The sequence below is a fragment of the Cygnus olor genome, chromosome 8 (assembly GCF_009769625.2).
Source record: "Cygnus olor isolate bCygOlo1 chromosome 8, bCygOlo1.pri.v2, whole genome shotgun sequence".
NCBI lineage: Eukaryota > Metazoa > Chordata > Aves > Anseriformes > Anatidae > Cygnus > Cygnus olor.
In genome coordinates, this window is record NC_049176.1 from 384,071 (window position 1) to 409,304 (window position 25,234).

General features: G+C 36.8%; 1 protein-coding gene across 26 annotated transcripts in view; it reads right to left on the minus strand.

Moving 5' to 3' along the window:
* Window positions 1-3,688: 3,688 nt before the first annotated feature.
* The window catches only part of ZNF644 (zinc finger protein 644), an 85,079-nt gene continuing 63,533 nt past the window's right edge, over window positions 3,689-25,234 (minus strand). For 19 of the 26 annotated variants that reach the window (XM_040564774.1, XM_040564772.1, XM_040564771.1 and 16 more), the window contains 7 exons: window positions 23,419-23,491; window positions 20,694-22,740; window positions 19,712-20,267; window positions 18,930-19,535; window positions 16,222-16,344; window positions 8,739-8,841; window positions 3,689-8,265 (listed from right to left, as the gene is read on the minus strand). In XM_040564774.1, coding sequence (XP_040420708.1) covers window positions 8,073-8,265; window positions 8,739-8,841; window positions 16,222-16,344; window positions 18,930-19,535; window positions 19,712-20,267; window positions 20,694-22,709 — 3,597 coding nt within the window. In that variant the 5' untranslated portion in view covers window positions 22,710-22,740; window positions 23,419-23,491 and the 3' untranslated portion in view covers window positions 3,689-8,072. Of the gene's footprint in view, window positions 8,266-8,738; window positions 8,842-16,221; window positions 16,345-18,929; window positions 19,536-19,711; window positions 20,268-20,693; window positions 23,492-25,234 lie in introns of all 26 variants that reach the window. The other 7 variants (XM_040564784.1, XM_040564769.1, XM_040564790.1 and 4 more) reach the window with 5 other exon arrangements.

A 25,234-nucleotide genomic window follows, 5' to 3' on the forward strand; every position in this document is an offset into this window, starting at 1 on the left:
AAAGGTAGGCCCAAGGCCTCACCTTCACAAGTCTACCTGGAGTAAATGCAGACTTGCAATGGGGACCCTCCTAGAAAAAACTACACAACTTCCCTTGGGCAAGAGGGAGGGACTGTCAGAGAAAGCACAGGCATGGAAAGTCCAACAAAAGCAGGGAAAATGCTCAGATTTCTCTGGTGATAAATGAGATGACGGAGACAGCAGTGATCGCTAGCACTGACTGCAGGCAGCTCGTGCTGCATCTGATTAAATTTTTAGGAACTGCTCAATTTGTTACTTTGATCCAAAAACAATCCAGGTTTTCCCTCCATGCTCAGTAACAACAGCAACTGGTACTGTGCACCATCACACAGCTTCCTCAGCACAGTGCACAGCACACATTATAGCAGGGGCAACTGAAAACCAGTCCTTCCCCTTCTTCTCCCCACACTGCATTAAATTATGCTCCAGGTGCTACGTCTTGCAGGAAATTATAGTAACCTGCAGGTTGCTGATTTTGTTTGCTGCTAACAGTGTGTGTGTGTGTGTGTGTGCTGCTCCTCAAATACTTCTGGCACATTTTTACATGTAAATCTGAAACCTCAGTTAAATTTCCTAAGAACTTCATGATATATACTGCATTCATCATTTACTAGGAAAGGGGCTGAAATTCTTGATCTCCAATATGTTTTTGTCAGCTTTTAATACGTATCCATTTCCCTTTGCTCACAGAAGCTAACCAGCTGCTTGTTCACAAAAATCATTCAAGCAAATGCTCCATTTTCTAAATACTTCAATGTTTTCAGAAAGGCTGTCAGGAAAAAAAAAAAAAGTTTGGATTATTGCTCTGTGTAATTTCCCTTCCAAAGTCACTTCAAAATCTAAACACTCCCCCCCCAGCTAGTCTCTCCAGAGATCAGAAAATCAGACCACTAGGTATGTCTTTAAGAATACTAAGCAGTACTCTGTATGTACTCACACTGATATAGCTCGTAGGACTTTCTCCAAAAAAGCTTCAGCAGTGATAGCCAGTGGTAAAATCCTAAAGAACAAGACAGACAGAAGATGGAGAAGAAAAATCAAATGTGGACATAAACAAAAATTTAAGAAAAGGAAAACAGAATAAGCCAGGAATGAAGATAACGCAAACAGTCAGGTGAGCAGCCCAGTGAAACGCACATAAGTATCACCCCAGATGGAAACCCAGGCCTGAGGGCAAAGAAATGAATTTTGGTTCCTGGATGAACACTTCCACTCTGGGTTAGGGGTCTTCATTTCTGTATTAGCACTCTTGGCCAGCTGAAGTCAGAGGGCACTGGTTTTAGTAGCAGAGGCTATTTTAGTTAGAAGGACAGGGTATAAAATGAGTGATGTCAAATAGTAAAGAGGAGAGAGGGGTTTTTTTTAGATGATGAATGGTAAACCCTGCAAGAACAAAATTTGGAAGATAAAGATTTCAGTACCAAGTTTGTGACAGAGGCTGTACGTGGGAAGAGCAGCTCACACTCACCCACACCACCAAGTATCTATGGATTTAAAAGCAGCACTTAAACAGCAACAGTAAACATACTCCAGATGGCAAATGGCATGGGTGGCCTTCCAACACAAGAACTTGGATTTAAAGCCACTTTTCCCTGTCACTGCCTATTTATGAGTCTGGAGTTAAAACTTACTCCTTGGATGCTGCAGCAAGGCTAACGTGTGTCCTAACCGCCTCCGTGCCAGGAACACAAGCACACCCCTGAAGACTGGGAGGCACAAGAAATGCAGCCATCAGCTGGATTTTGGAGACTGCCAACTGTGCATCAACCTCAGGTTTAGACTGTCTTTCCCTGCTTGCAGTTTCTATTTCAACCTACTTTTTTCCTGCTTCTTTATCCAAATAAGGTTATTTTCTTTCTTCTACTTTCACACAGTTGTTTTTTCATGGAAGACACAGATGAAAGAATTACTTCTTGTCAGCAAGATTACTACCTGGCTGACATGCAGTTCCTTATTTGGTTAAAACACAGGTTAATCGTGGTAGCTCGCATGCTGCTGTATCAATCACTGCCTTGCTGGAGCTGTCTCCAAGAGCATAATGGGATTCAGCACTTCAGCGTCTGTTGCTACAGCAGTGGTGATGAATTTGGATGGCTTTCAGAGAGCTACAAGCATGATTCACAGCTGCTGCTGGCTTAGATATACATAAGCAAATGTCTAAGCATGAGAAGGTTTGGAGTTTCCAATAAACAGATTCTGTGAAGTGGCAGACTATTGATACATAGAAGAACAGTCAGCAGAAAAATAACCATGTTTCATGTTGCAGGTCTCTGACAAAAGCAGAGTGATTATCATCATCATCACTGAACAGACAAGCCTCAGCTCTTGTGAGTTAAAAGTGAACTTCTAGGTGAAAATATAGGAGACAAATCCCCCCAGTGCTGCGATTTATACAAGGTGGGAGGTACAAATATTTAGCAAGTTGTGAGAAGGCTCCACCCCCCGGCTCACCCCTGCAGTCGCTCAGGTGTAGGTGAGGGCTCTGGGCTCACTGTTACCAGCACCGCTTGTTCCTTGGGTTTTAACTGGAGAAAAAAAAACGCACAGAGCCTGCCTGCCTGAGAAAAGCCTGTCTCTCATGGGGCTTTTCAAAGAAACTGCTTTCACCACAACAGCATTCCTACAGGGATGCATTTATTCCATTTTTTTTAATTTCTAGAGGAATTAATAGCACATCAGTCCAGGCAACAAGTGCAAGCCATATTCCTAAGTAGCACTACACTGTGCAGACCCACCTGCCTCATGTTCTAGCCCCGCAGAGCTGTCTGGGCCTGAGCGAATCCAGCCAGAGGGGATGCCCTGAAGGACAGGGCTGCAGCTGTACCACTGCACCCATACCAGCCACTTAGACCACAAGTTCTTTCTACTTGTTAAGCTGAAGTTTTACAAAAAGGCTGATGCTGACTTACACTGCAGTTGGGGAACAGGACACTAAAACTAGAGGGATTTTTTGTTTTCTTTTTAAACAAAAGGTTGTCAGCCTATTGCCCACCTAGAGATGAGAAGATGAGAACAAGCAATGCTAGGTTATCAATCCTTGCAAACCCACTCTCCAGCTCTTTAAGAAAAGAAAGGGCGGGGGGAGGAGGCTAAATGTGGTCAACTTCCACATTTTTGGTGTGGTGTGCGCATGCACATGGTTGTGGTATAGCAATGAATCCTTCCATAGTACAGCTGAGGCTAAGGAGAAATGGAGAGGGGCCAGGGGCACACCAGAGGTACTGACAGGGTTTTTCAGTGTATGCTGGGTCCAGGCCTCTCTGGAAACCTCCAGGCAAACTGCCGTTGTAGGGATACAGCAACAGCTTCAACCTGGGAAAGAAGGTATCAGCAAAACTGGAGGATACAAAACAAGATCTAGGGGGGCTATTTGTAGATGATAGCCGTAGTTACTCATGAAATGAGGAATTCAGCTTCAGACCCGGGCACCTGGCTCTGGTGATGTTCCCTCCACCAACCCTCGGTTCTCGGTCTCCAACAGTGGCATGTAAACACCACCTCTCTCCCTCCCTCACCTGTTTGCATTTTCAGAAGGCCACAAGCACTAAGATTGCCTCGACATTCAACCATCCAGGGAAGAAAATCCAGGTAAGGGTGAAAGTCCTCGATCTAGCTGAAGCATGCTGTGTGGCTCGCCTCAGGACAAGGGGAAGAACAACAAGAAGTCTGCATTGTTAAAAAGGAACATTTTATTGCAAGATATTACAGACCTGGCACTATGGCCAAAATTTTTCCATTACATTGAAATTGCTACCCATATATCAGGCAACAGCACCTACAAAGCATGGCAGATTGAAATATCTGAACTCAGCCTTTTAAAATAAATTCTGACCTAAACAGAAGCTTTTTAAAAACAAAACAAAAATTCAAGACTATATAAACTGATTTTCGGAATATGAAACTGGTGTTTTAGTATCTGGGACGCTAACCATTGTGATAAAAAGTGAAGTTTGTTAATAGTATTGCTTAAGAGAGGAGGCTCCTTTCACAACCCTTTTGATTTAGTGAAAAACAAGTATTTGCTATTCATTGGTATTTTTTCCACATATTTTCCACCATTTTTTTTCTGTAGATTTTCTAAATCGGGTAGATTTAATTAATGAATAACCCTTTTAAAGTATTACTGACATGCAGGATAATCTAGAATGGGCCCAGAAAAATTATTCATTTCAAAATAGCTTTGTAGGAACAGTCTCGTGAAGCTGACATCTCCAAGCTTCAGATGTATGCACATCTCTGAGCCTCAGTTCATGATTCACGTTCTTCCTGTGATGCACTTACCTCTGAGACCTTGGTGGTTTTCCTGAGCATGACTGAAAAGGTAGGACTTTAAGCAGACACATTGCTCAAACACAAAAAGTCTGGCCAAGGACATAAATGCCAACTGTTAAAATCCCTGTCTGTGGCACATTAGGTGCTCTCGCTCCCCAGTAGCGTTATTGTCTTCTCTATGCTTTTTCTCCCATCAGGAAGAATCATCAGCTCAACCCTGACACCACTGAGGGGTAAGGTGAGCCCCAAGCAAGTAAGAGTTTCATCTGCAGGCAGAGCTGGACTGCCTCATCTTGTGGGTGCAGACCACCTAAAAGGAGTTGCACACTCCATATGAAGCAGCACATGGCAAACAGGACTGAATGCCCGGGGATGTTTTACTATCCACCTGCCTCCATATCCAGTTTTCCATGCATACAGCCTAGCCACACTACCATTTGGCAGGTACTCCAAAATCACATTTCCAAAGTCCTACACAAAGCTCTTTTAAATGAATGAAATAGCACTGGGACTAGAATATACAGGCAGTCATCTTACAAAGTGTGGGATTGGACTTTTACAGTTTCCTGGCTTAAGCATTCTGAAAATTTTCATAATTTTCCAGAGGCTGTTACTTGAAAGAGCTTTACGAGAAAGTAGGGTAGGTACTGGAAGAGAAGTGCAACTCCAGAACCATGGAAGATTGTGATAAGGAACCAAAACCAACTGAACCACCACGAAATCACTAAACCACTGCAGTCTTTAGCCTGAAGCAATACAGCCAAGGTGAACAAAGGCACACTCATGCTTATACGCGCAATTCCAGAAGTCCAGCTCTCTAGCCTAGCAGTAAAACCAAGACAGTAAGACCCAGTTATTGATTCCAAGGTGTACGTGTGCCACACACATCTCAAAACATGAGATCTGTACAATAAAGTGACTGGCTTAATCAACTCTCTCCTCTACCCACTTAATTAGAACCTTCCTAATTCTGTTAAGGTGGGTTTATCTCCTGTCAACAAAAGATGTGCATTTCCAAGCAATAGAAACCAAGAAAACAAATAGCCCCCCTTGAAGTCTATAAGCTAAAGAAAGCTTAAAGTGGCTTTTTTTTTTTTTTTTAAAAGATCATTCAGTCCATATCAGCTAAATATGCAATTAATTTAATAATCAGAGGTCTTCTAGGACTTCTCTCTCTGTATTTCAAACTCTATTGGCAAGGTCCTAATGCTCCTGCCCTGCTTGCATCAACAAAAACCACACAGCTAACTACCTGGGCAGCTCCTCACACTCAGAAAGCCTGCCACTGAAAACAGCTGCTCCTAACCTAAGAGCTAACCTAAGAGTATCATTTTGGAAACTAGCCAGGACCAGAGCTTCCCGCTTTTCAGGCACAACTTTACATTTTTGGCGTTACAACAAAATAGTTCACTATTGGGGCTTAAAGAATTAAATAAAATTAACTAGGTTTACTATTATAAACCTAGTTTAATTTTTTTGCTACTGCTAAATTCTGCACGGTATGGCTTTGCCTTATAAACATTCTTAACATTAGATATAATTTGCACTTAACCGATTTTTTCATGTTAAACAGCCATAGAATATGGTGCTCACAGGCACCTTTTTTGGTGATGAGTAAACAACCACTCTATTAAAGCACTATAAACATTCAAGATGATCTGATCACTTCTCTCTATTCTCTGCTTCAACAACATGTTGCTGTAAATCTTCCAACTTTCACAGCATATTAAAAAAAAAGTCCACAATCATCTACAAATTTAGAATTTTTTACTTAGACTGTATACACATAATTTGTCTGCAATACACTTAAACATTCTAGTTATCTTTCCTGAAATGTCAAACGTAATTTTATCTCCAGCCTTTAGATATACTGATGTGTGCTTTCTGATTAAAAAACAGTAGGAATACATTTGGACAATAACGCTTATGTTACCTGCAGGAACTTTCACAGTAAAACACCTGATAGTACTAATTTAATGATAACCTTAATAGATACAGGATGCCCTTGTCTCAGGACACCATCCTGCACAACTGCTTATTTTTAGTTCATCTATTTTATCAGAATGTTAACAAGCCTTGTGTGTTAACTGCACACATACAGGAAGACAGACATTTATTCATATTTTCCACCAATCAAATGTAATGCGTCTGAACAAGTCATTTTATTGCAAGTAAACGTATTTTTACTTAAGATCAAGAGAATATTTTAATCTCAAGCAAGACAAATCAGTTTCACAAACTTAATTCAAACAATGCAAATAAATGCTTCACATTATAGACATTTAGATTTTCTTTAAACCTTTTTATTTAGAGATTTTTCTGGTAAGGAGATATACCATAGGAAAGCAATTTCACTGGCAGTGAGGTATGTATATACTCTACCAAAATACTCCTCTTGTTTTAACTGCTTTTAACTTTATTTACATATAAAGAAAATATCAATGCATATCCTTGGCTTAACTACAGTATTAGTTACCCTATATGAGTAAAATGAAATGTTACTTGCATACAAAATTGATTTGTAGAGGAATCTGACTTATGATTTAAACAAAAATCATGTTCTGAAGACAGTTTGAATGAACAAACACAATTCAGCATGACCAAGACACCTGCACCATATTTCCATCCTCACAGCACATTTATTTCAGTAATTCTGTAAGTAGGTCCTTAGCATGAGCATAGTGTTACAGTTTTCATACATATAATCACATCCAAAACAAGCTCTAAAATTTAAGTTGTAAACATTCTCTTCATATGTAGAAACATTTCCATCTGTGTTCAAATTTTCTAAAATGATCAATCTTTTAAACAGAATTATAAATGAAAAGTCTACTCTAACCATGTAGTGAGCGATGCTTATTAGTACATTTCTACAGTGTTAAATAAAATAGTAGAGAGGCAAACTTCTGTAAGCATGTCAGACTTTAAGTAAATCATCATAAAGAAACAAACTTGTTAACAAGAAGATGCTTTGTAATAAAGAAAGTTGGACTGAATCTACTATGATACAAAAACATAAGGGTAAATACCATCTTTGTTGACAAGTAGGAGGTAGCATGGATGCACCACTTTGTTGTCAGTGAGAAATGCAACTGAAGTAAAGAATATTTCCTTACCACAAATTTCCAGTATTATGTACATATTTATCTTAGAAATTTGTTTAAACAAGTTTCCCTCCACTTTTTAGTACAAAAAGCCTCATGTGATTTTAAAAAAAACACTTACACACCTAGATAGAAGAGTACTAATTGCCCTATTTGAATGAAACAGTCTCTTGAACTATGAAGTACATGGTATTTAATGCCCTAAGTTGAGTAAATTGTATTAGCAGTTCTTGGTATTATACAAAACACTACATACATACAAACAAAATATAATAATATTTTACTATGTAATTCTTTTTGGAGTAAACAGAGCCTTGATTTGGGTAACACTGCAGAGAACATGGTTTCTTTGTTTTTATTAAAATCTGTCTTAAGTACCCATGTGCAACGATTTAAAAATGGCTGCCATACATGTAATGGTCTTGTATTGATAGTGAACACAGTAACTGACAAAAACATAATAAACCTTAAAAACACATCTTCCACCCTATATAAAATATAAAGACTACTTACTGTAACTGTTAAGTATTCAATTTATTTTGATGTTACTGTAATCCATTTCCTCTATTTTTGTCTTTAGGATTTATAAACATAATTTAGTGTAACAATTGATTTAAAAAAAAGACGAAGTATTTCAAATTTACATCCAATTCAAATTTAAAATGTTTCCTTGTTCTATGATGCTGCTTCTGCCATCAGTAAAGAAAATGAAGTTTCAGTAATTGAAGCAGGTTTTTTAAGTAGTGATGTGACTTCAACCATGCCAGCTCCAGTCCGTGGAAGATTTGCGTTGACGATGTGTCGCTGCAAGTGCTTTATCCAGTCTTCTTGAACAGACAAAGGTCCTCGAAAGACCAGACCACAAAACCTACACAAATATTAAAATTATTCCATCAAGATATATCTAGCATTACTGAAAAATTATCAGAAGTCTTAATTTTTCTCGAAGTCTGCTTCTACATATTTTAGCTAAAAACTAGGAATTGTGTCCACTTATAGTAATCGTGAACACAAAACATTGTGGTTCATACAACTTATACTCTTACATTTGTAATACTAGCAATAACAATCTGTTCCTCTCAGGGTTTCTTCTGAAGAACAGAATACTGCTCAAACATGACCAGTATGATTTTAGCTAGAGAAACAGGAGTCGGCAATCTAATAACTAAGCATGACTGATTCAAATCCTCTTGTCTAAATTAATGAAAATAATCAACTACTTTCCCTCCCCCCCATTCAATTTCATCACAAACACACTACATGACAATCTTAAATGTTCCTATAACTAAAATTAGTAAGCTCTTCAGAACATTTTCTTTCAATTAAAATAACCCTATGTACCTGCATCTGAGTATGTAAACTTCATCAGCACTATGAGGTAATGGCAGCATTTTTTTCTTGCTTCCAGATCTTGACCTTGACTTCTTTTGCTTACAGTCTAAAGCTAAGAAGAGAGAAATTTCCACATGTGAAAGTGATATTTCAGTCAGTGTTAAACCAGAGATATTCAATTTGTATCCCCTAAAGAAGTGGTGAAAAGACATCTACCTCCTTGTTATTGTACGTTTAATTATAACATAATTACAAAGCAATTGTTGTGTGCTCTAAAAAAATTTACTGGTGAAACATCTGACACATTTAAAAAAAAAGCACAGCACTTCTCTTTTAAAGACTAGGTAACTCACATTCAGCATTAAACTTGTTTTAGTACCAGCAGGCACCTGCTAACTTATTGTGGAATCGCACAGAAACAAAGCACCATTGGAAATATCCTTTCATTCATAAAACACTGTCAAAATCCTGGAACTTGTTTTGTAATTCAAATAACATCATAAGACCATTCATGTTCAACCAGGCTGCATCTTCACAAAGTTGTAGCTTTCAGCTAACACAATCAAGAATTTCTTGTTTGAACAGAACACTTGTCATTTGTTTTCAACGAGGAAAAAAAAAATTTGTCTTTTTATATACTATACTAAGAATTTCAAACAAAGCTTCCTCCTCACTCCTGCCTGAACTCTAAAGCATCTTGTGAAAACTATTTATCGATCCTTTTCAGATGGAGATGGCATTAGAACAATCAACAGGGATGTCAAGGCCATTCTTTAAATTCAGTCTGTTCGAAACCTTGACAGTAACGTGTGTGAACAGGAAGCACATATAAAACAGGTTCAATTAGCATTAAGAAGGTCTGCCTATACCTCCCATAAACAGATGCATCAGGAATCTGTACCAAAACCTGGAGATTCTAGGAAGCTGCCAGAGTTGGGGGATGAGGGGATTAAACTGCATTAATATTGTTATGATGAAAACAGCTGATAAAGATCAAGAAAGACAAGAAGTTTGGGTCTGCTCAAACTGAGAAGTGGATCTAGACATGCTCTACTACAAAACATAAGACATTGACGCTAGAACTACACAGAAACATGAAGGACAGTAACAAGTGGTATTGATACCAAAAAGGTATACACTTTGCTACTAAGACATATTAACAGTAATATACAAAAGTTTTTAAACTTGTCTAAGTTTTGGCTCATGTAACAGAAAATAGAAGAAAAAACCACTAAGCATCCTGAAGCATAAGACATCATCTGTGGGGCATAACATGGTGATTTGAAGAAATACGTCTTGATTGCATCCTTCATTTTTCTTATCTCCACCTAATGAGTACCTCTCAAACATGGCTTTAACCCTGTAGCCAAACTTTGAACTTTTAGACACAGCGATCATTTTCCACTTCCATCTACAGATTCAAGATTCTTACAGTACCTTGAAAAATTAGAACGATTTCTGGAGGCTTGAAGGAACCAGAGAACTAACCAGACCGCAAACAAGTAGAAAGCAGACACCAACCTAAAGAAAATTCCTTCAGATCCTGGACAAAGCCATCATTATGAAGATGAGCCTGAACAGTGTTTTTTTTCTGATAGTACCAAGGAAAGCAGTCTCAATATAAAGCCAGTAACTGAGAGAGAGAAATGGCCAAGATAACTTCTGAAGAATTCAACAGGTAAGGCGTTCTTACCGTTTTCATGCTCTCACCAAAGGATATCCTTCATATAATTTGGAAGGAAAAAAGCTAACTATCTTTAAAAGCTTTAGGAATTACCAAGTAGTATTAATATTTCACACACTGCAACACCTGTAACATCACCAGAAATGTAAGCAGACAAAATACTGAAACCTAGACACCAGTTCTCTGAAGAGAATTACTTGTATGAGGGGAGACTTATCTGAAGCAGTTGCTACAGCAAAAGCTTTGCTACTTCTGATTTTGCAGAACATCAGGGGTAGGGAGGAAACAAAGTCATGGTCTTATCTGAATGCAACCCCATCCAAGTTGCACCTGATGTCTGTTAGCTGATGTCAGTTGATATAAATGAGTAAAACAAACAGTAGACGGCAGACTCCTTCTAGAGACGCCCACAAGTATTTGAAACAAGAACTAGCTCATTTCCTTCATACTGGCAAATTTAAGACATTCATTCCCATCAAGAATTTTGATGCTACTCACACGTATCCCAAGCATTTTCAGAGAGCCTTCACATTCTTATTAGACCTTATTTAGTTTTCTGTAACAGGATCCTGAATCGTTTCACACATTGGTCTAAAAATTTTGGGTAGACCTGTGCGGTGCCAGGAGTTGGACTTGATGATCCTTATGGATCCCTTCCAACTCGGGATATTCTATGATTGGTATAACCTTCTAGGAAAAAAAAAAACTCTGAACAACTATGTAATCAAATGGACAGCAACACAGATGAACAGATACTATCATAATATACCAACAGAGGTAGTTTCTACTTCCTTGAAAAGTACATTTCTCCCAAGAACAATATGAAAACAAAGCAAAAAACTATGGACATCTTCTCCAAGCCATTTGCCACAGATGCTCTAGATAGAGAAATCACAAAACAACGAGCAGAAAACAACATGAGACATCAAGAAAAAGTCAGATCACTCAATGCATTCTTCAAGTAATTTAGACAAGATTGGAAGCAGAACATTTGCCCAGGAAGAAGCAGTTACAAAATACAAAAAATACCAAACCTGTGTTCTGCAAGGGGTATTTTTCGTTCCCTTTGTCTTTTGACCTAGTGAATATATTTCTTTACATTTTAGGGAGCACAAAGCAACACAACTACATTTTGAAGTTATTCCACTGAAGTAGAAAGGTGAGGAAAAAGCGTAAGTTCTGGGTAAAGTTTATTGAAACTGTATTTCCAACACCAGTTATCAAAGATTTGTATTGTCTTTGGTAATACATATCTTTTGACTGCCACATTAATTCCACTTTTGTCCATCCAGACAACAAGTTTAAATGAAGTTACATGGTCACACTTGCTTACACACTCTTTTGGAACAATGCTTACAGATGTTTGCAAGCATGAAATAAGGCTTACCATTGTATCATCCATAACAAAACATAGCCAGGTTCTGACCAAAACTCTTCCTATGCCTTTAGTGTAACAACAGATAACCTCAACAAAAAGTGTTTTTACCACTTTCAGGAAGAGACCAAAGATAACTTAGCCCTTGCAAGATGCATGGATATTCAGACCACACTTGCAGCAAACTTCCAGAGACGGGCAGGAATTACCTATCCTTTTGCCTACTTTGTGGCTAACACAGCTCCCAGAACTATCATCCTGCATTCTCCATAAAGGCCCAATTCTCTTTACAGGTCTCCTTCCTTCACATTTGTCCACCTGCTGCTTCAAAAGCTTTTTGCAAACAGCAAGTTATACCACTTCATCAAAACTCTGATACAACATGACAGAGAGAAACAACTCATTTAAAACTGAAGATAATGAAACTTTGGAGTAACCTCGAGGCACTCATGTTCAATTTGAAATCACACTGTTTGGAAAAACATGCTACATAAAAAAGGCGGTGTATAAAAAACTACTGCATCTGCGATAGCTTATCAAGACCTACAAACAGATGGAGATATGAGGCTACAATTAGCGTGCCCAGAAAAATATGAATTACCAAAGTCACAATCAGAGGTCCTTCATCCCATGACATTTGGTCTGAGCTTCAAAACCAAACCCCATCTATGCTACTTTATACTCCCCACTTCTTAATATCCCTTGAAGTAAAACACCTTTCATTTCAGGTAGACTGAAGTTAAGTCCTTATTAAGACTTAATTACTTCTGTCATAGTGGATGTAAGCTAACACAAGTTGAATAATTGCATACATAAATGGGTCTAATTAACCATTTAAAAACACGGCTAATTAAAAAGTAAAAAAATATTTCTTGCATATTTATTCACTAATTTGTCAAATTCATTCATTTTCTATTTTGTCTCATCATTACTGAAGAGTAAAATGCAACTGAAAGAGTCTTTTTTTTAAAAAAAAACGTATGTATGTGTTGTATATTTATTTATTTATTTAACTCCAGTAATACGGTCCCTGAAAGACTTTATGTGATGCTACCAAATTAGCCCACTGTGTGGGTTGATCAGGTGTAATTGTAAAAGCACAGAATGAAGACATACAAAGCCAACAGATCTCAGATCTCTACTGTGGTTGCACATGCTTCTCCAGAAAACTCCCTGAAGCTACAATTTTGCCAATGCAATATTAGAATATTTGGAAATGTAGTGGCCACAGGAATCACTGCTTCAGTCACACTACTGGCTCAAAGGTCAGACTCCTTCATTGTATATTATTGTTCTCTCCCAAACTTCTGAAAAAGTGGTCTCCATCTACAGAAACAGAGACCAAAGAAGAAGAGAGTGATGATTCCCAGAAGATGACAGCTGGTAAGAAGTGACTGAGTATGTGAGAAGAGTCAAAGAGAAGATGTAAAAAGCCAAGGTGTGAGAGAGAATCAGGAGACTTCAGGGAAGAAATACAAGTCTGGAAAGAAGAAAAGGAAGGAAGCTGGATATCCAACTGCACCAAGAAGGGCAAGATGCATTTTGAAAATTTTGCACAGGTCTGATACTCTAGAGATAATCGTAAGAAATAAGTCAGTTTGACACATGCTCTGAGAAACACAAATGGGTGGCTACTCATAAAATCAGTTATAAAAGAAAATTAGCATCTATTCAAAATAAGAGATTAAGTCATTACATTGTTCAAAATTGGAACTCATAAGAAAAAAATATTGTTCTAGTCAAGACATCCAAAGACCATCACGTAATCACTAATACAAAAGCCAGTAACTATACAAATGAATCTAGTCAGGTTTTTGCTTTATGTTGGATAGGCACAAACTACTAACAAACATTAATCTTGAACTTTCTAGCCAACAGCCTAGAAGGTAATTACTTTTTTTTTTTGAGTCCATTCCCAAAATTTACTATTATGCAACTATTTCTATTATCTAACTAAAAATGTCAAGTTGCATTCAGAAAAAAAATGGTAACATTCAACTGAATGCAATCAAAATACTGATTCTGAAGCAGCACGGCATCTGCTAGAAAGGCAGTATGATAATAATCAATATCGAAAACATGCAGACAAAATGAAAAATTGGAGTATAAGACTAGCACATATGCTAATGTGACCCTGGAACAACTCTCAGTTTGGTGACTCCTATAGATTACTGTATTTCTCTAACACCTAGACAGCTTCCCTAACAATTATTAAATCATGAAAGAACTGCAACATTCATGTTTACAAACAATTTTTTAATTACAGCAAGAAACAGAGATAAACACTAAGCCAACGTGATTCCTTTACAGTAGTTCTGTTTGCTTTAGAAGATTTAAGAAAGGCTTTGTGAAAACAGGAAAAAGGAACCTGTATAAATGTATTCTCACTGTATCCATAGAGGTTCCAAATTGAAGCCATCTCTAAATTGCTCTCAACTGCAACCATTTTTAATTAAAAAATTGCGACCTCCCCAAGCACAACACTCATAGCAAAACTTAAAAGTGTGTGCTAGTGAAATCTTGCATTTAAGATGTTCTCCTAAAAAAATCACTGTAAGGTGGAGTATCAGATAAAACCACTGCCTATCAGACTTGCATTGAGCTTACTCAAATGAAAAGTCAAGGAGTAAACTGTCAAATTTACAAACTTTGCGAAGTTACAGAAGTTTTAACAGTAATGACTAAATGAACAGATGTATATTGGTTGCATAATATTACAGCTCTAACAGGTCTCCCCTTAAATCACCTATTTCAGTAAACTGCCTTCATCTGCATGGCACAGGCTATTTATCTAGCTCAGGTCTAGCTTCTGAGATCAGAAGCATGTTTGTTTGTTGGTTTTATTTTTTAAGGTTCCGTTTCTAACCTCATTTTAAACAAACTTCTAGGTCCAATGATAAAACAACACCCAGAACTTTTAAGTTCTTTTTAAGAAAGCATCAACTGCTCTGAGGAGTATGCTACTACTAAGCTAGCTGAATGTTTCTTAACAAACAAACAAAAAAAAAAACACACAACACAACACGAAACACCTTCAAAGCACCTTTACAAGCTACATTCACATTTCCTATTTAGCAAAAAAGAAGCTGAGGTACAAGGATCTTGTCCAGGATCCAGTCTCTGTTTACTATCCTCTTTGCCACAGTGCCACCCTCCATTACTGTTAATTTCGATGTGCAATTTAAATATACAGTTACTGAAAAATATTTCACTGGTAGGTATATGAGCAAAATAACTTACCACAGGGCTAATCAAAGCATCAAATCACAGCAGTGGTAAAATGAAGTCCACTATCATCGTCTTTCTATTGTGTAAATACGAAAACTTTCAGAATCACTAACTAAAAGCATACTCTCCAACAAAATGGATGTTATTGCATCTACTGTTTTCATTCTACCAAATCTACTTTGTTATAGCATTAACTTAGCATAACAAGATCAGGCATCGACTGGCTCAATGTGTAAATATATTTAAATATTTCTTTTAGGCTTCTGCAGAGAAAGCCTGAAACTACTTTTTGTTATTATATGTAGCATAATGAATTATGTCTATAGATAAAAAAAAGGTATGATATATTTTTTCCAGCATTATGTAAATCTGTGCTTGTTGACACAGAAAACTGATTGTTGCCCTTCTAAATTACTTCGTATTATACTAAACTTCGTATCTTGAAGTTTTCCTCACTATATTCCATCTCTGCTCCTGAACTTGCTGCTGACCATAAAAAGTCCCACTAATCTTAGCAATACTCCAAGTAAACTTGGGAATTTGCCTACAGCCAAGAAAACTGAAGGTCTCTGGAAAAATCAAATATGGGATAGTAGACGAATTTCAATATAAGCGTGTTTTAATAAAAAAAGCATTAATAGCAGTGCCAAACGATGTACTACACTCACTCCATTGTCAATCACTCCATGATTGGTTTGTGAGCCAAACAAAAAATGAAACCAGCTACATATATTATGTTGTTAGAAATATACAAGCTGGAAAACTACTTGTTTCTCCTATTTTAGCTACAGTATTCTTAGTAATTATACGTAATATAATTACTTTTTTTGTTTAATTTTTGAGGTATTTATAAACACTTTGTTAGATGCCCAGGTAGCTGGTTTGGAAGTTGTGATATTGTGGGAGAATGGATTTATATGAACATCTCTTAGTTTTGCTTACATACCTTAAGTGTTGGATCCAAAATGAGTAAGAATGAAAATCAGACATGAGAGTGGACAACAGCAACATACCTTTGTTTAAAAGTTGCTGAAGTTTTAGGGCAAATATATATATATATATATATTTTTTTTTTATTATTATTTTTTTTTTTTTTTACCAACGGAAGCTTCAAAATTATTTTGAATTAACATATGCTTTTGTCCAGTCTGATGAGGAAAATGTATCATAGACAGACTTGCTTTTACATCTGTAACAAAACATACCTGTCCCAGTCAAAAGTCCAGCACTCTTCTTTCGTGCATAAGCGCGTAAGTGGTTGGACAGGCTAACAGCACTTGTAAACGTCGTATTGCAATGCACACACGTTCTAAGCTTCACAGGCATACCTATCATTCAAAAGAAAACTATAATCCAGTTCTCTCTTCAAAAAAAATGAAATTCTCAAAGCGTTGTAAAAAGTTTTCTGTAATAAAGATGGTTTAAAATATATTCACTGCATTGACGCAATTGTTTAGTATATTAGAAGGATTGACGTTAACCATTATTAGTTTTCCATGTAGTGCTTTAAGCCAAACCTTGTTATTTGAAACGAAAGAAGGCAACTTGAACCCATTAGGCTACTCTGCATTTAATACCTAATATCAAATTCCTACAGATCTCCACATTATGAAGTTCTATTCCCAAAATACAACCCTACAATTTGAATAGCACAATTCTGTTCAGAAATTTCAGAGCTTGCAACATTTCCAATAAAGAGAATTTTGAAAGTATAGTTGACAAAGTGGTAATTAAAACCCATAAGACTGAAAGGCTCAGCACTAAATTAGGGTGCTGCTGAAGGCTTAGAAAGAGAGGTGGCAAAACACATCACCGAACAGCTGTTAAACAAAACATTTTGTTCAGTGCATTTTCTATTCATTACTTCAGATGCACAATCAATAATGAAAGTTAATGATTTGAAGTTTTTTGCTAAAATCTCTGTGCTAAATAAATAATCAACAAAGCAACATGCTACTTATCACAGGAAAAGTGAAAGTGAAATAATACTGTACTCCTCACTTACCAGACAAAGAAACCATTATAACTTCTCCCTTGCTCAACTTTACCATCATGTTCTCCGTTTATTTTACCCAAGATACAGTGTTTTGGTCAACTAATGTTTCCAGTTCTCTACTGATAAATCATTAAAAGAACAAATAAAAAAAAAGCTACATCTACCCAACTGGAAAGCCTCAGTTTGCAGGAAAGAAAGAATCCTATTCTCCAGCAGCCCACAGAAGACATGCTGTTTTTTTCAGGAAAGTTACAGACAAAGAATATCTGGTTGGTAAAAAAAAAAAAAAAAAAAAAAAACACACAACTTTTTCACTCTAAAACCAGGATTAGAAAGATTTGCCTTTTTAGGAAAAATTGAAGTATTTCAATTTGATGTTAAATATTTTCTCATTAACTCAACTGGCACAGTTCATTTGTTAGTTGTCAAATTCCGTTACCTCAGCCACAGATAATTATAGGGCTCCATTCATAACTGTTAGTATTATGCAAGCACATGTTTATTTTTACCTGGTTGTTCATCACAACCGAACAGGTTCTACCTAGTATTCAGCAGTAAATATTAAACAGAAAGCAATACACAGTGTCAGATTTGGCAAGCTACTCCTTTAGCATTGTTTTTCAAATAATTAAGCCTCTAAAAGACACACTTCCTTTATTAAACAACCTGCTGTCTTAAAGGACAACCACATACATCCAGAAGACATTAAAGGTAATTCTGTTCCACCTCTGTCATTTTAGAAAGCCACCTTTGTTAAGAAATTGATTGCCACACTTTCATAGTCCCCTAAAAGAACTTCTGAGCACGCTGGACTTGTTGCTGTTATTTCTTTAAAGGAAGACAAGAGCATAAGTGAAAAAGTACTACGCAGTGCCAGTTTTACTAACCTACACTGGGTAATAACAAGAAAACCAAAAGAACCAAAAAAGTCATGGGTATAAAACTAAGATCTTACTCCTCAGTTTCAAGAATCCTGCAGCATTATAAGGTGTTGTCCAAATAAGAAATACATAAATGCAAGCTCTACATACACATTAAAAAGGATCCTGCAAGAATTCCTCAAGACTAGAAATAGCTCTGACAATTAAAAACATCATTCTAAAAAAAATGAATGTATTAGTATAGATTGTCCAGAAAGTCGATTACAGAATTGTTTCATTAGCACAATTCTCAGCGTATGGGGACATCTTTGTCCGTATCAGTCAGGAGCTGCATATTAGAACCCTGCCGGCTACGGCTGTATTCCAACAAAGCTCAAACTAGTACACATCTTCACTCAGGATAGACAGGCCCTAAGCAAGCATGAGTTTCCCCCAGCAGCCACGATTTTAAACCAAACAAGAATTAACCTATGGTGCAAGAGTATGTTTGCCTAAAACATCAAAATTAGTCAACAGACATTAATCAGCTTGAAATATTATGTGCTTAAAACGTCATTAACAATTGTCGGTTTGAACAAACACTGCTTTGCACAAGTCTCGAACATTTAAATGAAGTAGTTTGCAAACCAGCAGTTTTAAAGCCCAGAAACAGGGTCCAAGCCCAAACATTTCAGAACTGTTAAGTCTGCCAAATACCTCAACTTATTGTTGGTCTAGGGTGTGTCTTCTTCCTTACTAAGGTTCGTTTTGTGCCCACTTTGGATTGGTAAACTCAAACATATGCAGAAAAGGAACTACATTCCATGCAAAAAAAAAAACAAAAACAAAAAAACAACCCCCAGTGCTGCTGAATATTCACTTAAAAAACATGCAAGAAAAATTTGCTGTGCTACCTCTCACAGTCAGCATCCTCTGGAAATGAAACAAGAATTAAATGAACAGAATCCCTCTCCAAAGTACTATGTACTTGTATGTTTTCTGTGAATTAATGGGTTCTTTGGAAATGTTGTCAAGACAGCGAGAAACATCATCTTACCTGACTGCATAGTCAAGTCCATTTTTTGTGGCTGATACATCAATGGACTGTCTTCATTTAATGGAAGAACACATTTCTGAACAAACCTCTTTCTCGCAGTTTGATTATGAATCTTCTGAGGAGAAATATCAGGATTCCTTTCTTCTCCTAACCTTTTATTTTTCAGAAGTTCTATCAGTGTAAGTGATTGATTTTTTTTTTCATCATGTAGTACTGCTTTTGTTTCATCACATTCATTTAGGAAACTCAGCCCTTCTTCCTCCGATGCAGACACAGATGTATCTTCAGTCTTTAGGCCATTATGGTATGCTTCAAGAGGTATAACATTCTGAGATAAAAAGTCATCATTTGATGCAAATTTCTGAGCAACAAACGGTCTGGGAATAATGCGGCGACTATTCAAAGCCTTTAGAATTTTTTCATACTTCTCTTCATTTTGCATCATCTCATTCAGAACACAGATCGGAGACTTGTGAGCATCCCACTTGGTTTTGCCAAGCCTCTTCAGGTGTCCTCGTACATGATTTGACAATCCAATTTTAGTATCAAACCAGCCTCCACAGAGCTGACACGTATGCTCAGAGGAAGTTTCAGATTTCTCAACTGCTATAAAGAAAATAATTTTCATGTATTTTGACAATTATGTACTGTTAAATATTACTATAACAAATCACAAGAACAGGCTTTACAATAAAATGAAGCAAGTCTTGTTTATTGTTCAACTTAGTGTCCTTTGTCCCCTCTAATTTACACCCAAATTAAATAAAAAAAGAAACACATACCTTTTCTAACACGCTTAACAGGAGTTCCTGTTCCAGTTCTTTTAAAATGTTGCATTTTGTCACTTGTTGCTATCTGTTCTGGTGAAACAACATGACGGGCTTCATAGCTCAATCCAGCTCTGTGAAGATGCCCTCTGACATGATTGGACAATCCAACACCTGTTTCAAAGGTTGCTGGGCAGTATGGGCAGGACTTCTTTTCAAGCGACAAATCAGTCCAATGGAAAACTGAATTATGTTTTGGCAATGCTGATCCTACGTTTTCTAAATTCTGAGGATCATGCAGCTCATGGAGGAAGTTACTACCCTCAGCATCTTCGTAATATTCAAAATAAAAGCCATCATTCTGCTCATAACTAAGCGAAGATTTATCAACAGTTTCATGATCTTCCATTTTACCTTTGAATATGGGGAATAGGCTTACATGCTCCTGATTAATATCATTGTAAGATTCGTCCTCCACAGACTGTGTAGTGTAATCACATAGTTCAACATTATCCCATGAACTTTCATCCTCCGTTTCATAGCTGTCTTTTTTTTCAGCAGAGTTAAGTTTCTGTAAAACAACAACAGTCATTTTATGCAGAAAATCTGGATAGCAATCCAAATAATTTCCTTTAACAGAGCCTTCCCTCTTGGATTCTTTAACCACTCTTTTTACAGCTACATGCCTACGACCTTTATAGCCTTTTGCCCTTTTGCAATCAAGATTATCTGAATCCACAACAAAACAATTATTATGGGGACTTCTATGTAAAGAACTGACAGAGTTGGACTCTTCCTTTTTTAAATGCAAAGGATAAGAGTCACTAGATTTTTTAATCATCCTGTAGTTTTCATATTTGTGTCTATATAAATAATTACTGCTTGTTTTGACACTAGCTTTGTGCTTTGCTGCTTGATGAAAACATTTAGGTTTCTGGTCAATGCTATTTCTAATCAAAAAGGTCTTGTTTGTAGAATTTAGATTGCACACACTTACAGATGACTGTGAAACACTTTTCCGGGCCTTCTGTATCCTGTAGGGTCTCTTGTGAAGTTTGGTGAAGTTACTGGACTGTGAAGTAGAGCCAAAAGATCTTTTTACATCCTGTTTTAAAACTGAGTTTTTTGGAAATGTAGATTGTTTCATCAACTGTTTTGTCCTGCTACCAAAATCTAAAGATTCTTCTAAAATGCTGCCTTTCCTCTTTTCTAGTCTAAGATGGCTACCAAAGGGATCAATGCAAGATGTTGGATGCAGGTATTCCATGTGTTTTTTTAAAATGCTTCTAGCTGAAGTTGTAAATGGACACATCTTACACATATACGTTGATGACTTTTTTGAGGATCCTAAATATGGATCTTTCATGGATGCCTTTTTCTGTGATTTCCTCTGGGACACGTCACTACCAATAATGGAACATTTGACTACTGCTCCATGAGCAATCCCTCGATGGCATTCAAGTTCATTTTCTGTCACAGCCATGAAATTGCATTCCTCACAGCAATAATATCTTTTATCTTTTTCATGGGTCTTTGCATGCTGCACAAATGTTTTGGGACAATTAGTACCAAATACACATTGGGGGCACTGTAACCGTGCACTCCTACCCTCATCCTGAAGTTCTTTAAGCTCACGGATTTCTTCCATCAGTTTCTGCCTTCTTTCCTGGTGAATTATCATATGTTTAAGAAGTGAATTACGATCTCGAAATGTCCTTCCACATTCCCTACATGCATAGGGCCTTGGGACATTGAGATGTCGGAAATGGCTGTTCCCATCTAAATGGTACATCATATGCCTATGCAGATGTTTCTTCTCCCTAAAATTCACATTGCACTTTGTACAGGGATAAAATGATGGTTCATCAGTACTGAAAGTAGATGGTGATTCAGAATCATTCTGTTCACATTTATTTTTTAAAGTATTGGAAAGAAAAGTGCTAGTGTGAACAGGAGAAGCATCTTCTGCACAGCTACCAGTGGGACTATAAATGAGTTGTTGGATAGCATCAACAGCTTCCAGCTCTTCATCTGTGGATTCAGGCTTTACTTTACTCAATGAATATTTTTGTGGTTCTACCATTTGTAGCTCTTCATTCTGTTCTAAGAAGTCAACACTTAGCAGTTTTGATTTACTAGGAATATAACTGGTATCACCAAAACAGTCTTCAGTATAGCGTGTTATTTTACTAACATCCATTTTTCTTTTTCTCTTTTTTTCTAAACCTACTTTACAGTGAATTGGAGACTTCTCTATTGTTTCTTCATTTGTCATAAGAAACTGTATAAACTCTTTTTGTGGATCCCAGGTGGGATCACATCCCGATCTGAAACCACCTGTACCTGAGGAAATGCCTGTTAATGTATCAACACAATCATCTTTTACCAGTAAATTTTTATCATCCTCACAAACTTCTACTTGGCCTACTAAAGTGCTATCTACACTATTACCTACTGATTTCTGTGAATCACAACCAATTGAAGCAGAGGTAGGTAGATTTTTAATGGAATGAGTCATGTTCTTAGCATGTGCTACATCAGGTAACAAAAATAAAACTTGGTGCTGATTTGATTTTTGTGTTGTACTCTTTGCAGGCAGCTGAAGGTCTTGAACCACTGTCAAAGTTGAGCAGGAATCTGTATGATGACCTACAGGCTGTCCAGTGGTTAATGAAACACTGCCTTTATTCATAATGGAAGTCTTAGTTGAGGTGGAGTGTGAAACTGGTCCATTAACAGCAGTTCCTCTAGACAAGATAAAGTTTTCACTAGAAACAGTAGGAGCACCAGTGTGTATAAATAGAGAAGTCTGGCCTCCACTTAAGGCTTTTTCACATCTGTCCCTTGATAGCTCCTCAGGCAGAGTCAGTGTATTGTTCTTCTGAAATGACGTGTCGCTCTCTTGTGATTTAGGAATGCCACCTTCTTCCTCAGATATGAAATTATCATCACACAGAATTTCTTCTTCTTCTTTAGCACCAGTGACTTCAGTATTTATCTCTAAGTCATCCATGCTGCTGGTCTGTCCATTAAGCACATTTAGACTAAAAAAAACAAGAAAAGAATCAGGCAATCACAGAGATAAAGTGTCAATTTTAACGTACAACTTTTTCCAGGAACAGCCTTCTTCACACTGCAATCAGAAAAAATAAGTTTTGAATAAGAATATGCATTTTTAGTAAGTTTAAGACATTCAAGACATGTTTAAAATTAATAAATGAAGCAATCAAAAACCATACATTTTTTGCTATGGTACATTACCTACAAAAATACCAAACACCTACAAGCAAGATGAAAAAAATACGATTAACAAAAGCTGCGCAAATACATTCTACATGCACAGTAACATGAACCCAGAGTTTATCTTTAGTTGCTTTCTAGAGGCAAAACAAGTTAGCAGTAAAAGCTATCCAGACATCTGCTAGTCATTTTAGTGACTTTTTTTTTAAACTATACTTCCATTTAGCACCTAGGAAATAAACTAATCTTTACATATCTCAAGGTATCACTTTTTTCAATGTGCTTGTATACAACTGACATGATGATGCACACAAGCTTGTAGAGTGTTTACTTTGGTATTAATTGAGAAAACACATAACTAGCCCAACTTTGAACATGTGATTACTGATGGAAACAGCAAAGAATCAAACTAGAGTTAACCAAATTAGAGTTGTGCTAAAAGGAGTCATCTAGACTCTCTGAATTAAAATGTTATAACTCACAACAAATATCCATGGCTCCTTGCAATGGTCCTTCATTGAAATCAAGGAAGACCACGCTTGACATCCTTTTTTCCTAAGGAGAGAAAACAAGCTGCTTAAAGGACACCATTTTCATCTTTTTACATCACACATTAAAATGAGTTTAGAATTACTATTAATTTTTCAATTCAACATCATGACAGTTATCCATACAATTCAAAGCTAGCCATCACTTAATGGAAATTCCCTGCTACTGTGCTTGTTTTGTTTCAAATCAGCAAAAAGACAAAAATAAAATAATTTCATCTCCTAAAAGTTTGTAACAAACAAACCTTAATATGCCATGACTTTTTTTTAACCATTTAGAAGAAAAAATAAACTGTATTTGGAGTACAAATATAATGGAAAAAATTTACTGCAAGAAGTTAAAACATTGTTTTCTTTGCTACCCAATTACTGAATTACCCAATTTAGAAATATGGTTTTATTCCTTGTCAGCTGTGTAATAAACATTTAATATATAAGAAACAACACTATTTTATTATATTAGTTATAACATGCCCTTATGCAAATGTTCTACTAGAAAGGCCACATATTCATCTTCCCATTTCTTAGACTTCTGAATTTCTTTGCTGTTTTCAGGTGGGTCAGTTTCTACCACAATAAAGACCTCTAATAAGATCATATTCAAAGCTTTCACTCTAAAATGGCGATAATACACCACCCAGCAGGTGTCTTTACATCACACATACAAGTTAGAAATGGGCAGTGCAAACCTGCACTAAAAATCAGTAAAGCGAAATTTAAAGGAGGGAAAGCTCCAAGGATGCACAACTACTCCAATGATTTTATCACTGAATAGTGTAGGCATCATATTATATTCGCAATGGAGTATAAAAATGTTCACAAAAAGTTTAGAAGAAATAGTCAGTTTTGCCTGCAAGATGGTGCATTTTCCCCATTTTGCTACTGCAGAAGTAGACAAATGTATGCTGTCAATTTGAGAGCCTATATCAGCTTTTCTCAACAGGAAGCAATGTTGCTAACAAAGTGGTAAATTCAGTGTTAATGAGTGGCTTCACTGTTACCACCTCTGAGGTAAAACCTTCCATGTTCCAAGTTCTACCCATCTGTTCTGGTGTTAGGGGTTCAGAGGAAGAACAGACGCTTCCCATTTAAAGCAACCTCATTGGTACCCCCTGAACAGCAGGGAGGCAAACTGAGAACATCGTGCCTGCTTGGAGATTGCAACCCTCATTATCAGAATGGCTCCTGAAAACTTTTCACAGGTTTATGTAATGAAGACAAAACCATGTTGCTCCACATACAAAAAACATATGTTGACTTTAAATATTAGTGTTAAAGCTTGAGCTAAAACAAGGTGGATAGGGCACCACACAACCACCTCGAACTTGAGAGTCCCTTCAAAACTATCGTGAACAAGAAACATTACATCGTGCAACCATATAAGAGACTCGTTTCCATATTGTGTGTTTATGGAGATTGTGAACTATTCCATATGGATCTGATTAGAAGATTTCTATGGTAATACAGCTGTCCCTACAGATTTCAGGCTTTGAATTAAGCCTGAAATGCTTATCATATTGATAATATCACTGTTACATTTTAATCATTTTCTGCTAATTATCTTCCCCCCCCGCCCCCAGCTATCAGGGTGGTACAATTCACTATCATATGCACAGGACAACATGAAGAAGTTATAACAGCATGGTACTAAAGAAAACATATAAAATATATTCTTAAGTAACAGTAATTTAGAGTATTGTCATAACAGTGAGTCACATGCAATACATGTGTAGAAAATTATTCAGTAGCA